This window comes from Pygocentrus nattereri, chromosome 17 (genome assembly GCF_015220715.1).
Source record: "Pygocentrus nattereri isolate fPygNat1 chromosome 17, fPygNat1.pri, whole genome shotgun sequence".
Classification (NCBI taxonomy): domain Eukaryota; kingdom Metazoa; phylum Chordata; class Actinopteri; order Characiformes; family Serrasalmidae; genus Pygocentrus; species Pygocentrus nattereri.
The window spans coordinates 14,977,416-14,991,713 of NC_051227.1; the positions used below are offsets into that span (position 1 = coordinate 14,977,416).

Genomic DNA, 14,298 nt, shown 5'->3' on the forward strand with positions numbered 1-14,298 from the left:
AGTAACACTGACATGGTGGTGGTGTGTTAGTGTGTGTTGCGCTGATCTGAGTGGATCAGACACAGCAGTGCTGCTGGAGTGTTTAAACACTGTGTCCACTCACTGTCCGCTCTATTAGACACTCCTACCTTGTGAGTCCACCTTGTAGATGTAAAGTCAGAGACGACAGCTCATCTGCTGCTGCACAGTTTGTGTTGGTCATCCTCTAGTCCTTCATCAGTGGTCACAGGACGCTGCCCACAGGACGCTGTTGGCTGGATATTTTTGGATGGTGGACTATGCTCAGTCCAGCAGCGACACTGAGGTGTTTAAAAACTCCAGCAGCACTGCTGTGTCTGATCCACTCGTACCAGCACAACACACACCAACACACCACCACCACGTCAGTGTTAGCCAAATAGTAACTGCTCTGTGAGGGTCCATGGGGGTCCTGACCACTGAAGAACAGGGTAACTACAAAGTGCAGCTATACAGTAAGTGGAGCTGATAAAATGGACTGTGAGCATAGAAACAAGGAGGTGGTCCTAATATTATGCCTGATTGGTGTAAAAACACTGTATTAAGTCTACAGTGAGGAACATACATGCACAAGATGAGAAATTATTCTTCTAAGGTGTGAGCGTACTAGAGCTGATATTATGAGGGCATATACCTGAAATTTTGGAGGCCTGGAAGAATTTGGAGAAATAAATAGGCCACGTCAGACGAGCATAGCGAACCACATCTGCTTTCACTGTATCAGCACTGGCCTTGGAATTTACATAAGCTCCCTGGAAAACAGATAAAATCACAGAGGCTCCTCGTGTATCATATTTCTGCATCATATCAGTCTATCCAAACAACCTTTGGTCTTAATACGGCCACGGTGACTTTGCACCGACACTTCCAGAAGATATAAAAGACCATATAAATGCCTACGATACCTGTGCATGGGCAGAGCTGACCAGCTGCGCCAGTTTGGCTTCAGACTTGCGCTCAATCAGACTGAGGTTTATACATTCCTGCACAACCTTCCTGGCAGTCTGTAAGTTGCTTTCTGAGCCGTACTGGATGTAATAGTGTTTTGCTGCCAGCTGCACGTAATCATCCTCCTGGATAAGAGGAGATGAAAGAAGACAGGCGTGAGGAGCCATAAGCATGACTCAGCATAAATAAATTCAACTCATAATCAGATCAAGAGATGAACTAAATGGAGCAGTTGTGGGCTGGAGGTCAGGGAACCGGCCCTGTGACCGGAAGGTCGCCGGTTCAATTCCCTGAGCTGACAGTGCATGACTGAGCTGTCCTTGAGTAAGACACCTGACCCCCAACTGCTCCCCGGGTGCGGCGGATAGGGCTGCCCACCACTCTGGGCAAGTGTGCTCACTGTCCCCTAGTGTGTGTGTGTGTGTGTGTGTTTGTGTGTGTGCTCACTAGTGTGTATGTGGTGTTTCACTGCACGGATAGGTGAAATGCATTTCCCCGTTGTGGGACTAATAAGGGTCATTTAATCTAATCTCAAATGGTTTCAGTACATTAACACAACGTTCAAGATATTAACATTGCCCTATTTGTAGCCAACATAGCGTAAAGCCTTAGCTAACAGGGGTTGGCAACCCAAATGTTAACAAGAGCCATTTTGTGAAGTTTCAACAAAAATCTAACCACATTGGGAGCCACGTTTAATGTCCATTTTACTGAAGTAAAGTTTCACCATTTTGGCTGCAAATATGCCTCAGTATGTTCTGATGTCCTTGCTTTGTGTGCTAAAAATATCATATAGACGAAAATGCAAACTCACTTTGTTTTGTTTTTAGCTTTAGCTTAGCTAGGTATAGCTTTTTTCTCGCATGTCAAGCAGAAAACATTTCCGCAAAAGGGAAATATTTTCTAGTAAAATGTACCTTAACATTGGCCTTTTCAGCAGGGTGATGTCGCTTCTCATTCATTAGCTTCTTGTTCAAATTCTCCCATTACTTCTTAAATGGAGCCTGGGGCGCCAGAATGTAGCCAAGTAGCAGTGGTGAACAGTAATGAAGTAAATGTAATTGGTTACTTAAGTAGTTTTTCGTGTATCTGTACTGAAGCTTTTTCCATTCTGGGCGACTTTTTACTTTCACTCCACTACATTTCAGAGTCTAATATCTGACTTTTTCCTCCACTACATTTTGAGAAATCTGTCATTCCTTTTGGTTTCTGTGTGTATAAAAACGTAACATGTCAAAACAAAAGAAGCACAAAGCCAGAGCACCAATCAGGGCACAGCGGTCACTTTGTTCTGAGCTTGTTTTGACCTGTTGGTCACACCGACCCAGTGCAGCACACGGTTCAACGTCAGCGCAGCAGCGTAAAATTTTGGGAGAGTCTGTTCAACATAAATGATGAACTAACCTAACTTTGTGTAAATAGAGCACAATATAGAAATATGTCCACATATGCAGTCGTGACTGACGCGGCTTTTTACTGAATTTCTACAAACACCATTTCATTTTATAGCAAATTAGTTTGGGCTGGTTTATGTTTATGAACAGAGGCCTACAGATCAACATAGTAAAGGAGCTCATCTGTGATCCTGAGTTTAAAGCCGGTTTTTATTCAACTTAAACTTGGAACTAAGTTGTAAATAAATCTTAAACTGAAACTTTGCTTGTGTGTAAAAGTGATTTCAGAGCCACTCTGTTCTCCCTGATGGAAACTGTTTACCTTCAGTGTTTTGTGTTTATGATCATTTTAATAGACGTCAGCGTCACTAATTAATGACGTTCTATTAAAAGACTGGTTTACCAAGAGAGACGCTGGAGGACTTTCACCTGAAATGAGTTCATAAGCCAGTCTTGTTATAAAAATGATAACAGGACATCAGAGCCATAATTAATCTTTTAGTACTTTTACTTTTGATTCTTAAGTACATTTGAAGGTAAATACTTTAGTACTTTTACTCAAGTGGAGGTCTAAAGGGAGGAACTTCTACTTTTACTGGAGTAATATTTTACCTTGGGTGTCTCTACTTTAACTCAAGTACATGATTTGTGTTCTTTGTCCACCACTGCTAAGTAGCTAGCTAGGTTATGTAGTTTACTGCTGCACCATTTAAGGTGGAACGGGAAAATCTGAACGAGAGACTTTAGCTTTGCAAATTTTTAGTGTTTGTCAGTTTCTCGTTGCAGATTAAATGAATCAGGAAACCAGCTGGAGTGATTATAAACACAAATAAGTCGACTCGTCTCCAAATGATCTATGTTCATCTTAAATCTCTCTCTTTGCCATTTCGTAGCTACTAGCTGGGTGAGACTGTTGTCTGTGTTGCTATGGTGACCAGCAGTCTGCGCTGATCTTCAGGGTTAAAGGGTGAATCAGCAGTTCTACATTAACTCCAGCGTTTAAGACCATTTACTGTTAAACTGTGTTGAATAATCAGCAGAGCTTTATTTTACTGTAAAGGAGGATTATTTTATTATTACCTACAAATCTGATTCTGCTGTGGAGCCACAACAGGGCAGTAACAGAGCTGCTTGTTGGCGACCCCTGGCCTATAAGGGTCATTTTCAATGTGTAGTAATTGTAGTCTATTGTTTTTCTTAGTCACAAATGTATTAATGTGTTGAAAAAACAAAAAGCAATAATACTTCTTTAGTGACGACTTCTTTAGAGTGGTGGTGATAGAAACCAGGGGTTACTATGACTACTTTCAATTAAATGGATTTACTAGATGTTTTAGGCCAAAAACGTTATACAAAACTATCATAAAACAGTGTCTTATTACATCAAACAGCATAGCCATAACCATTTCATGTAATATCTTCCTGTGAGGGGGCTTTTAGAGCTGGACATCTTGTACCTGTCACCACCACTGTGAACAATTCTGACTCTGTACGTTTCTCTAGAACAGAGAGTTTCACACCAAACCAACAAACTGAACGACTCAGTTTCCTTCTCAATCATTAAATTATGTAGAAATTTGAAAAATTGGTGGAATTCCCCTTTCATCCTTTAAAATCCACATACTAAGGCTTGTCATTCACTAACTACATGGACTATAATGCAAACTGGCTGAACCATTTTTAGGCTACAGATGTGTAAAACTTTGGGCCTGCTGGTGGGCCCTGGTCACTCAAGGGGTTAAATTAATAGGCAAATTGTATATAACAAAGTAATAAACAAAAACAGATGTTAGGTAAGTCTAATTAGGCAGTACAAAACCCTGTTCATTCTTTTTTCCTGTGAGTAATCAGTTTACAGGAGCAGACAGGAACATCCGGCAGCCCGTGAGCTGTGACAGACCTTGACGGACTGGTACTCTCCGCGCTTGAGGCTGTGGATGACCTGCTTGTAGATGAGCTCTGTGCTCATGGGGTCGGCGGTGCAGTCATGCCAGGGCGCGAAGAGCTCCTTGCAGAAGCAGAGTTTCCAGGGCGCATGCTGCTCCTCTTTGCCCTGCCTCCTCTCCTCCTGTTCACACTGAGAGATCGCGTCCAACACGTGCTTCCTGCTGCTGCCCAGAGACCATATCTACAGACGGAAAACCACAGGTTCAGTTGGGAGAGACATTTGTGGAGATTCTGTACTTAAAGCATTATTATGGTTTAATATACCAAATGTCTCAATTCATTTTACATGGCTCTATCTTTATTCCCTGGAATTAAACAGGCTGTGCTTGTTACTGTGCCTTTAACACATGGACATGACACCATGCACACTAAAAAGCAGTGTAGATTGAGGTCTTTGCTTGCACTCTAATGATGATGATGATTTATTTGACAAATACAACACAAAAAAAAGTTGGGATGCTGTGCAGAATGTAAATAAAAATAGAATTCAATAATACACAAATCACATAAGCCATATTTTAAAGGAAAATACAACCAAGACAAAAAAACTAATGCTGAAACTGAGAATATTTATTTATTTTTTTTTAAATATGCCCATTTTGAATTTAATGCCAACAACACGTTCCAAAAAAGTTGGGATGGGGGCCTGTTTATGTTTAACAACACTCTGCAAGAGAACTGAGGAGACATTGCTATATTTTTAAGATTGACCACAGGACACTTTTCCACTTCCCCTCAGTCCATTTTAAATGAAGTCAGGCCCAGAGAAGGTGGCAGCATTTCTGGATCTGTTTATATTTGGTTTCTTCTTTGCGTTTTAGAGTTTTAACTTGCCTTTGTGGATGCAGTAATGAACTGTTTTCACAGACAGTAGTTTTCAGAAGTGATTTTGAGCCCATGCAGTGATTTCCACTACAGAATCATGTCTGTTTTTGAATGCAGTGTCGCCTGAGGGCCCAAAGATCTGGCCAGCAAATACTGGTTTTTGGCCTTGTGCCTTACATACAAAGATTTCTCCAGGTTCTCTGAATCCTTTAATGATATTTTGTAATGTTGATGAGGAAAAGCAAAAGTTCTTCACTGTTTTATCTTGAAAAATGTTATTACTGAATTGTTTCACTATTTGATTGTGCTGTCTTTCACAGAGTGGTGACCCCTCCTCATCTTTACTTCTGAAAGACTCTGCCTCTCTGAGATGCTCTTTATACCCAATCATGTTACTGACCTGCTGCCAATCAACCACAAGGCTTTTTTTTATAGCATTACATAAGTTTACCAGCCTTTTGTTGCCCCTGTCCCAACATTTTTGGAATGTGTTGCTGGCATCAAATTCAAAATGGGTATATGCTTTTAAAAAAAACGATAAAATTTCTCAGTTTCAACATTTGATATGTTGTCTTTGTACTATTTTCAATGAAATATAGGGTTTAAATGATTTGCACATCATTGCATTTTGTTTCTATTTATATTTTGCACAGCATCCCAACTTTTTTGGAAATTGGGTTGTACAAATAAGACTTCATACACTCTAAAAAGTGATGTATTAAATAACAAAACACAAACTTATTTGCTATACACACAATTTTTGAGTCATACTATTGTCTACATGAACACATTTTGTGTTAAAAGTAATCCAAATTGTGGTACCATAGCTTGGTATAGACATATTTCAACACATTATGTGTTAAAAGTAATACAACACTGTGTTGTCTTCAACTGAACACACTGACGTGTCAAGTTAGGGACACTTTTTTTAACACATCTGTTTTAAGAGTGTACAGCATTTTAAAAATTGCCGAAGATAAAAACGCAATGAAGCCCTTATGCTTATTTCCATCATGGTCCTCATTAAAGATATCAAGGTAACTGTAATGATCAGGCAAGAATAGAGAATAAAAGCTGCTATGAAGTAAAATCGATGCACAGCGTCACATATCCAGCAGCCATTTCTTCAAAAGACACCTAAAGCTTATCTTTACTTGAACTTTAAGAGAAGCAGTAAATTAACTCCACAGAATTGCAGCTGTATATCATGACGCATTTTTACCAACCAAACTGTTAAATCTAAGAGCTGTATGACTGGCTGCACCCCCTCTAGTTGCTTAGTTGTGACCATCACTTACGAGCCTAAAATAATTGAGCGGGTAGTTTGGGACTTACTATTTACTTACTTAAGTAAGTAAGTAAGACTAAGTCTTAGGAAATTTCAACCTGATTATTTCGCTGCTTTCGGAAACAAAACCTCATATGTCCATTTTTGTCGTTTTTTCAGTTCATGCCATTATCTGAAAATGCCTGTTGTTTTTTTACGTTATGTGCAAATTGTATAATGAATGCACCAAAAGAAACGGCCCAAAATGACTCGGAAAAAAATTCTGGTTCCATTGACTTCCATTAAAAGTAAAGTATGATTTTTTTCCTCCTCATGTCAAGCTATCATTTTGGAGATAGCAGCCATATACACACACTGGCAACTTTATTAGGTACACTTGCTAATAAAAGGTTGGTCCCCCTTTTGCCTTCAGAACTGCCTTAATTCTTGGTGTCATACTTTCAACAAGGTGTTGGAAACGTTCCTCAGAGATTCTGGTTGGTTATTTGAGTAACTGTTGCCTTTCTATCATCTGGAACCAGTCTGCCCATTCTCCTCTAACCTCTCACACCAACAAGGCATTTTCGTCCACACGACTGACAGCTCACTGGATATTTCCTCTTTTTCGGACCGTTCTCTGTAAACCCTAGAGATGGTTGTGCGTGAAAATCCCAGTAGATCAGCAGTTTCTGAAATACTCAGACCAGCCCGTCTGGCACCAACAACCACGCCACGTTCAAAGTCACTTAAATCCCCTTTCTTCCCCGTTCAGATGCTCGGTCTGCACTTCAGCAAGTTGTCTTGACCACCTCAACATGCCTAAATGCAAATGAGTTGCAGTCGTGTGATTGGCTGATTAGCTATTTGTGTTAACAAGCAACTGAACAGGTTACCTAATAAAGTGGCCGGTGAGTGTGTATATATATATATTTTTTTTTAGTACAACCCTAATCAGCATTTGTGCTTATTCTTAATTCTATTCCTAATGAATTAACATGACCTACTATAACAAAAATAGGCTGCATATTCAAAATGGCCTTGAAGTTATTTAACTACCCAATAACTGCTGCAGACTTTCCGCAACAACTATCTAACTTGTTGCACGGATGGACTAAACCCCTGTAAAGTCAATGGGCTTCCGTATGTAAATGTGTTCATGGTTGTGACATCAAAACCATCCTGAAAGGTTTTGGTTGTTTTTCATAAATAGATTAGATTTTAGAATATAAGTATTTGTAAAAACTTTTTTAACTATAGGAAAGTGTCTTGAAGCCATCCAGACTCCCCAGACCTTATCATAGATGGCGATGTAGAGGGAGAAGCCGAAAGTGTCCTGTAGGTTGATTTCCTGAGCTATTTTGTCACACAGTTCTGCAGAGGTGATGGCTGAGTCCACCAGCAGGTTGAGCGTCCGGCCATCCATCAGACCTACGGCCACTGATATGGGCTCTTTATTCTTCACAGCCTGTCAATCACATCCACAACAGGGTGGGCTTAGCGTTTGTTAGTTAGATAATTACATCTGGTATACACACACACACACACACAGACACACTGATCAGGCATAACATCAAGACCACCTCCTTGTTTCTACACTCACTGTCCATTTTATCAGCTCCACTTACTGTATAGCTGCACTTTGTAGTTCTACAGTTACAGACTGTAGTCCATCTGTTTCTCTGATACTTTGTTACCCCCTTTTACCCTGTTCTTCAGTGGTCAGTGGTGGTTGGTGTAGTGTAGTGGTTAACACCTCTGCCTTCTACACTGTAGACTGGGGTTCAAACCCCACCTAGGTAAACACCCTACACTATACCAATAAGAGTCCTTGGGCAAGACTCCTAACACTGCCTTGGCCTACCTGTGTAAAAAAATGATCAAATTGTAAGTCGCTCTGGACAAGAGCGTCAGCCAAATGTCATAAATAAATAAATAAAAATAAATGGTCAGGAACCCAATGGACCCTCACACAGCAGGTAATATTTGGGTGGTGGATCATTCTCAGCACTGCAGTAACGTGGTGGTGTATTAGTGTGTTAGTGTGTGTCGTGCTGGTACAAGTGGATCAGACACAGCAGTGCTGCTGGAGTTGTCCACTCACTGTCCACTCTATTAGACACTCCTACTTTGTCAGTCCACCTTGTAGATGTAAAGTCAGAGACGACAGCTCATCTGCTGCTGCACAGTTTGTGTTGGTCATCCTCTAGTCCTTCATCAGTGGTCACAGGACGCTGCCCACAGGACACTGTTGGCTGGATATTTTTGGTTGTTGGACTATTCTCAGTCCAGCAGCGACACTGAGGTGTTTAAAAACTCCAGCAGCACTGCTGTGTGCTGTGTCTGATCCACTCAGACCAGCGCAACACACACTAACACACCACCACCATGTTAGTGTTACTGCAGTGCTGAGAATGATCCACCACCCAAATAGTACCTGCTCTGTGAGGGTCCATGGGGGTCCTGACCACTGAAGAACAGGGTAAAAGGGGGTAACAAATTATCAGAGAAACAGATGGACTACAGTCTGTAACTGTAGAACTACAAAATGTGTTTAGTGAGTTTAGAAACAAGGAGGTGGTCATGATGTGATGCCTGATTGGTGTATATCTGCTAATCTAATCTCACCCAGACAGAATCCTACCAGTAGTTCAATCCAGCACGGTGCCTCTTTCCTCTCGCCATTGGCTAAAGTGCGTTGGAGGCGTTCGGCACAACTCGAGGAGTATTCACTGGGCCCACGGCGGATAAAGCTCTGCAGGTACTTTATACCACAGAATATTGATAGAACGTTTTGAAACAGAATTAAAACACACACAAAAGGTTAGAAAAGAACAGCAAACAGTTTTTAATGCATAATAAGTAGTGATTTCTTACTTTAGTGAAGAGCTCAGTTGGAGGGAAGATGCCCAGGCAGATAGACAGAAGGATCCAGCCGTTGTTACAGCTTTTTTGTCTTTTATTCTTTGTGAGTTGCTTACAGATCTGACAATAGATCTCATCTCTGCAATGCATACAGACCAGTGTCCACTTTACACCACCAGAAAAGATCACGTGAGATTTTTCTCAAGTACGGTCCTAATGGACATGAAGCATTACCTAATCTTTGGTTTAACGATGGCATATCCTACAATGATGTGTAGTTTTTCCAAGGGTGTCAATGGACGATCGAATGTAGGTCCCTCTCCAATCAGAACATCATCATCCTCTCGAGAATCCAACATTGACTGCATAACAGGAAATGAATTAACTCTGTGTGTGACTTATTCCTCAGTTTCTTGCTGTACTTGTCATAACAGTAATGACACTAATAAACATTTACGTCAAAACCGGGTTCAGTAATGCCTGAATTTGGAGTTAGAATCATGTCTGACCTCTTCAGGAATTGTAGAGTGTTTTCTGTTCCCAGATCCATCAGCTTGTTTCTGCTTTCTCCGCAGCATTTTCTGTAGATGTCAGATGAATGTCAACAAATGTTAGCACAGCTGTCCATACAGCAGAGTCCAAATGACCTCAAAAACATAGGGACACTCAGAAAGTGTGGCGCAGGGATGTGGTGAAGTTTACCTGATCTAATCCAACCAGGTTACTGAGACGTCGTGCTTGTCTTTGGCCCAGGTTCCTCTGGATGGGGTCAGCAACTATAGACAAACGAGCCTGTTTAGGCTCTGGAATGTCTTCCATGAATCTCAAGATGATCCACCATACTGTTAAACATGCCTAGAGAAGAGAAGAGAAGAGAAGAGAAGAGAAGAGAAGAGAAGAGAAGAGAAGAGAAGAGAAGAGAAGAGAAGAGAAGAGAAGAGAAGAGAAGAGAAGAGAAGAGAAGAGAAGAGAAGAGAAGAGAAGAAGCGGAATAAGTGATGACAGTCAGGGTCGATGTTTAGTGACAGTGTTGTAGTTATTCAGTAAATGCTTTAACTGAAATGACCATAAAGGAGAAAGTGGTCATCACCAGTGCATCTCCTTCGTCCTCATGGGACAGCAGTGGCTGCCGCAGCCTCTGTTCAATGTGAGTGTGCGTCGCAGAGCCATGGAAATACTGAGCAGCAAACCTAGAGAAGGAAAACTCGTCTTCCTCCTCATCCTCCATTTCAGGCACATCATCCTCTGGTGGAGTCAACATAATCTTCACCACATCCTCACTCTGCTTCACCTCCTTTAGGTCCAGTGGTTCTCGCTCTAGATCCTACAAATCAAAACAACCAGGAACATGATGGTCGTGTTTCAAATGATTCCTATGCAATGCGTTGTTCCTGTATAGTGCACTATATATTAGGCATAGCGGAGAACGTCCAGTGCACTCTGAGGCTGGCTTTACACAGAGAAACTTTCATGCAACCGTAGTTGCTTGAAACTTACATGAAACTACACTGAACTTGAGTTGCATGATTTAAAGCTTCCTGCAACTCACTAGAAACTCAGCAGCTGAAATCTGTGAAATGACTGGAAAGTCTCATGAAACAGCCAGTCAAAATTGCAGTGATGTATCCTGATCATTTACTTTGAACAACAGACTTTAAAACTATTAAATTCTTTGAATCAAAGTGCATAAAAATAAAGCAAAAGGTGGGATACTGGGTGGTTTGAAATGTAGGGAATAGTGATTAGGGACCATTTCTGTTCCAATAATAGAATTCTGTATAGTTCTTATGACTTTCCAATGTAGGGAATTGTAATTAGGGACCACTCATGTTCCCTACAATAGAATTCCCTCTAGTCCTCATGATTTCCCAGTGTAGTGTGCAGTGATTAGGGACCATTTCTGCTTCCTACAATAGAATTCCATAGAGTGCTCCTGATTTTCCAATGTAGTGAATAGTAATTAGGGACCATTTCTGTTCCAATAACAGAATTCTATATAGTCCTCATGACTTCCCAGTATAGGGAATAGTGATTAGGGACCATTTTTGTTCCCTACAATAGAATTCCTTATAGGGTTCCTGATTTTCCAATGTAGGGAACAGTGATTAAGTGGGTGGTTTAAAATGTGGGGAATAGTGATTAGGGATCATCTCTGTTCCCTACAACAGAATTCCATATAGTTGTCCCAACTTTCCCATGTAGGAAATGGTGATTAGGGACCATTTCTGTCCCAATAATAGAATTCTATATAGGCCTCACAACTTTCCAATGTAGGGAATAGTAATTAGGGACCATTACTTTTCCAATAACAGAATTCTGTATAGTTCTCATGACTTTCCAATGTAGGGAATTGTAATTAGGGATCACTTATGTTTCCTACAATAGAATTCCTTATAATGCTCATGATTTCCCAGTGTAGGGAATAGTGATTAGGGACCATTTCTGTTCCAATAAAGGAACTCTATATAGTCCTCATGACTTCCCAGTGTAGGGAATAGTGATTAGGGACTATTTCTGTTCCAATAACGGAATTCTAAATAGTCCTCATGACTTTCCAACATATGAAATAGTGATTAAGGACCATTTCTGTTCCAGTAACAGAATTCCATATAATCGTCCCGACTTTCCCACGTCGGGAATAGTGCTTAGGGACCATTTCTGTTCCCTGTAATGGTGTTCCACATGGGCTCCCATTATTTAAATGGGAAGAGTAAAAACAGAGGTTCTCCTTCTGGGTCTAAAATTGGCAAGAAATAAATTATCAGATTTAATTTTTAATCTCGATAACTTTCCAGTTACACCTGGCTCAGCAGTGAAAAATCTTGGTGTCATAACTGATTCAGATTTATCAATCGATCAACACATAGGAAGCATCACTAGGACAGCTTTACTGTACTCTACTGTAACGCACTACTGTCAGGATGTACGAGCAGGAATCTAAAAAAACTCCAACTAGTCCAAAACGCCACAGCCAGGGTCCTCACTAAAACTAGAAAATTTGATCATATCAGTCCAGTGCTATCATCACTTCATGGGCTGCCTGTTAAATTCTGTATTGATTATAAAATAATTTTATTGACGTATAAAGCTCTACATGGGCTCGCTCCAGAGTACCTGCAAGACCTTATTTCCTATTACGAGCCACCACGACTACTCAGATCACAGAGTGATGGCTTTTTAATAGTTCCCACAATTCTTCAGCTGGGGGAAATGCCTTTTCTTGTAAAGCCCCCAAACTCTGGAATGATCTTCCAGAAAATGTTCAGTACTCAGACTCGGTCTGAGTTGTGTATACCAACGAGGTTGGTGTAGTGTAGTGCTTAACACCTCTGCCTTCTACACTGTCGACTGGAGTTCAATCCCTCACCTGGGCAAACACGCTACACTATACCAATAAGAGTCCTTGGGCAAGACTCCTAACACTACCTTGGCCTACCTGTGTAAAATGATCAAATTGTAAGTCGCTCTGGATAAGAGTGTCAGCTAAATGCCGTAAATGTAAACTCAGTTGCAATCTTCAAATCTAGGCTGAAAACTCACTTGTTCAGTTTAGCTTTGTTAGTTAATGTTCCCCTTAGATAAAGCCGGCAGACCCAGGGTCCATGGACACAGGGAATTATAGTAAACTGAAACGCTGCTGCTGTTGTCCAGGTTTCTGGACAGTGGAGAGGAGGGATGCCAAAGTGTTTCAGAGTGCTCTCGTGTCTGTGTCTGTGTGTTCACATTCCCTGTCTTACATACAAGCAAACAGAGTAAAACTAATTCCATCTCCCTGCCTTTTTCTGAGTAAACGACCAACCATCTCTCCGACTGGACAGTGATAGACGACTGACTGTCGAGCTCTCCTGCTACCCGCTTCAGACCAGCTGCCCACGCCCCAGCTACCGTCACCTGCCTTGGACTAGCTGCCCACCCTACATTCAAGTTTTGATAGACTCCTAGCTATTACTACTACTAATACTACTGCTACTATTAATAATAATAATATCATCATCGCTTACATTATATATACTATGACTATATCAGTACACATAAGCCTAACAGCAGACCTATGTGATGTATATGGTCCTTTTTTGTCAATCATTTGTAGGCAGTTTAACCAGAGGAGTATGGGTCCCCCCTTGTGAGTCTTGGTTCCTCCCAAGGTTTCTTCCTCAGCTCTGAGGGAGGTTCTCCTTGCCACTGTCGCCCCTGGTTTGCTCACCTGGGGGTTTTTACATTCTTGTTAAAACTTTGTCTTTTCTGGAATTCTGTGAAGCTGCTTTGTGACATCATCAGTTGTAAAATGTACCATAGAAATACAATTTGATTTGATTAGGGGACAATTTTGAACCCAGCAAATATGTAGGAATTTGGCCTTTCATAACCATAAATGTCTATGTATATATGGGGGCAGTAATAGTGTTATAGAACCTGTCGTCATGCCTTTGTCATTTTGATTGGACTATAGCGGGCAATGACGGACAACTCCAGTGCACTGAATGCTATTAAGATCGTAAAAGCTTCTAGGTCAGATAAACAACTGCATCCAGAAAAGATTCAGGGCACGTGGGGAGGGATTATTCCCATCAACTATTTCCTTATTGCTGCCTCCTCAGCATCTTGGTGGCATTACCTCAAAGCCCTCAGGCGCCGGACCCACCAGTCCTCCAACCGGGCTGGGCAGAAAGTCAAAGACATTCTGCACTATTTCTTCATCGCTGGCTTCCTCTGATTTATCGGCTTTAGTGCTGTCCTGTGATTGGCTGAGCACCTCTTCCAGTTTCCTCTGCCGCTCCAGGGCAGCCAGTTCCTGGGCCTGTTTCTCCTGAGCCGACAAGATGGCCTGGAACACCACCAAGAGATAAAGATAAAAAAAGAGCCAGGTTTTCCAAAAGCACAGCACTGAGATAAACATAATGACCATGTTCTTGACTGTATGGGGACCATATTTGTACTATCCCTCCTTATTACACAGCAAACATGGCATCTTAGCCAATATAAACATCTTAAATGTAATCAGTATATCTACTGTTGAGGCTGTTGTAAGAATATTGT

The 14,298-nt window shown here is 41.2% G+C and overlaps 1 protein-coding gene across 1 annotated transcript in view; it reads right to left on the minus strand.

The window, feature by feature from the left end:
* Nucleotides 1-14,298, minus strand: part of myo7bb (myosin VIIBb) — a 61,364-nt gene that overhangs the window by 21,308 nt on the left and 25,758 nt on the right. Inside the window, exons 21-31 of the mRNA XM_037546335.1 lie at nt 13,877-14,086; nt 10,352-10,585; nt 9,964-10,116; nt 9,771-9,842; nt 9,496-9,623; nt 9,274-9,400; nt 9,041-9,160; nt 7,691-7,864; nt 4,261-4,488; nt 924-1,091; nt 653-770 (exon numbers count right to left, since the gene is read on the minus strand). Of these exons, the coding sequence (XP_037402232.1) occupies nt 653-770; nt 924-1,091; nt 4,261-4,488; nt 7,691-7,864; nt 9,041-9,160; nt 9,274-9,400; nt 9,496-9,623; nt 9,771-9,842; nt 9,964-10,116; nt 10,352-10,585; nt 13,877-14,086 (1,732 nt within the window). The remainder of the gene's footprint in view (nt 1-652; nt 771-923; nt 1,092-4,260; nt 4,489-7,690; nt 7,865-9,040; nt 9,161-9,273; nt 9,401-9,495; nt 9,624-9,770; nt 9,843-9,963; nt 10,117-10,351; nt 10,586-13,876; nt 14,087-14,298) is intronic.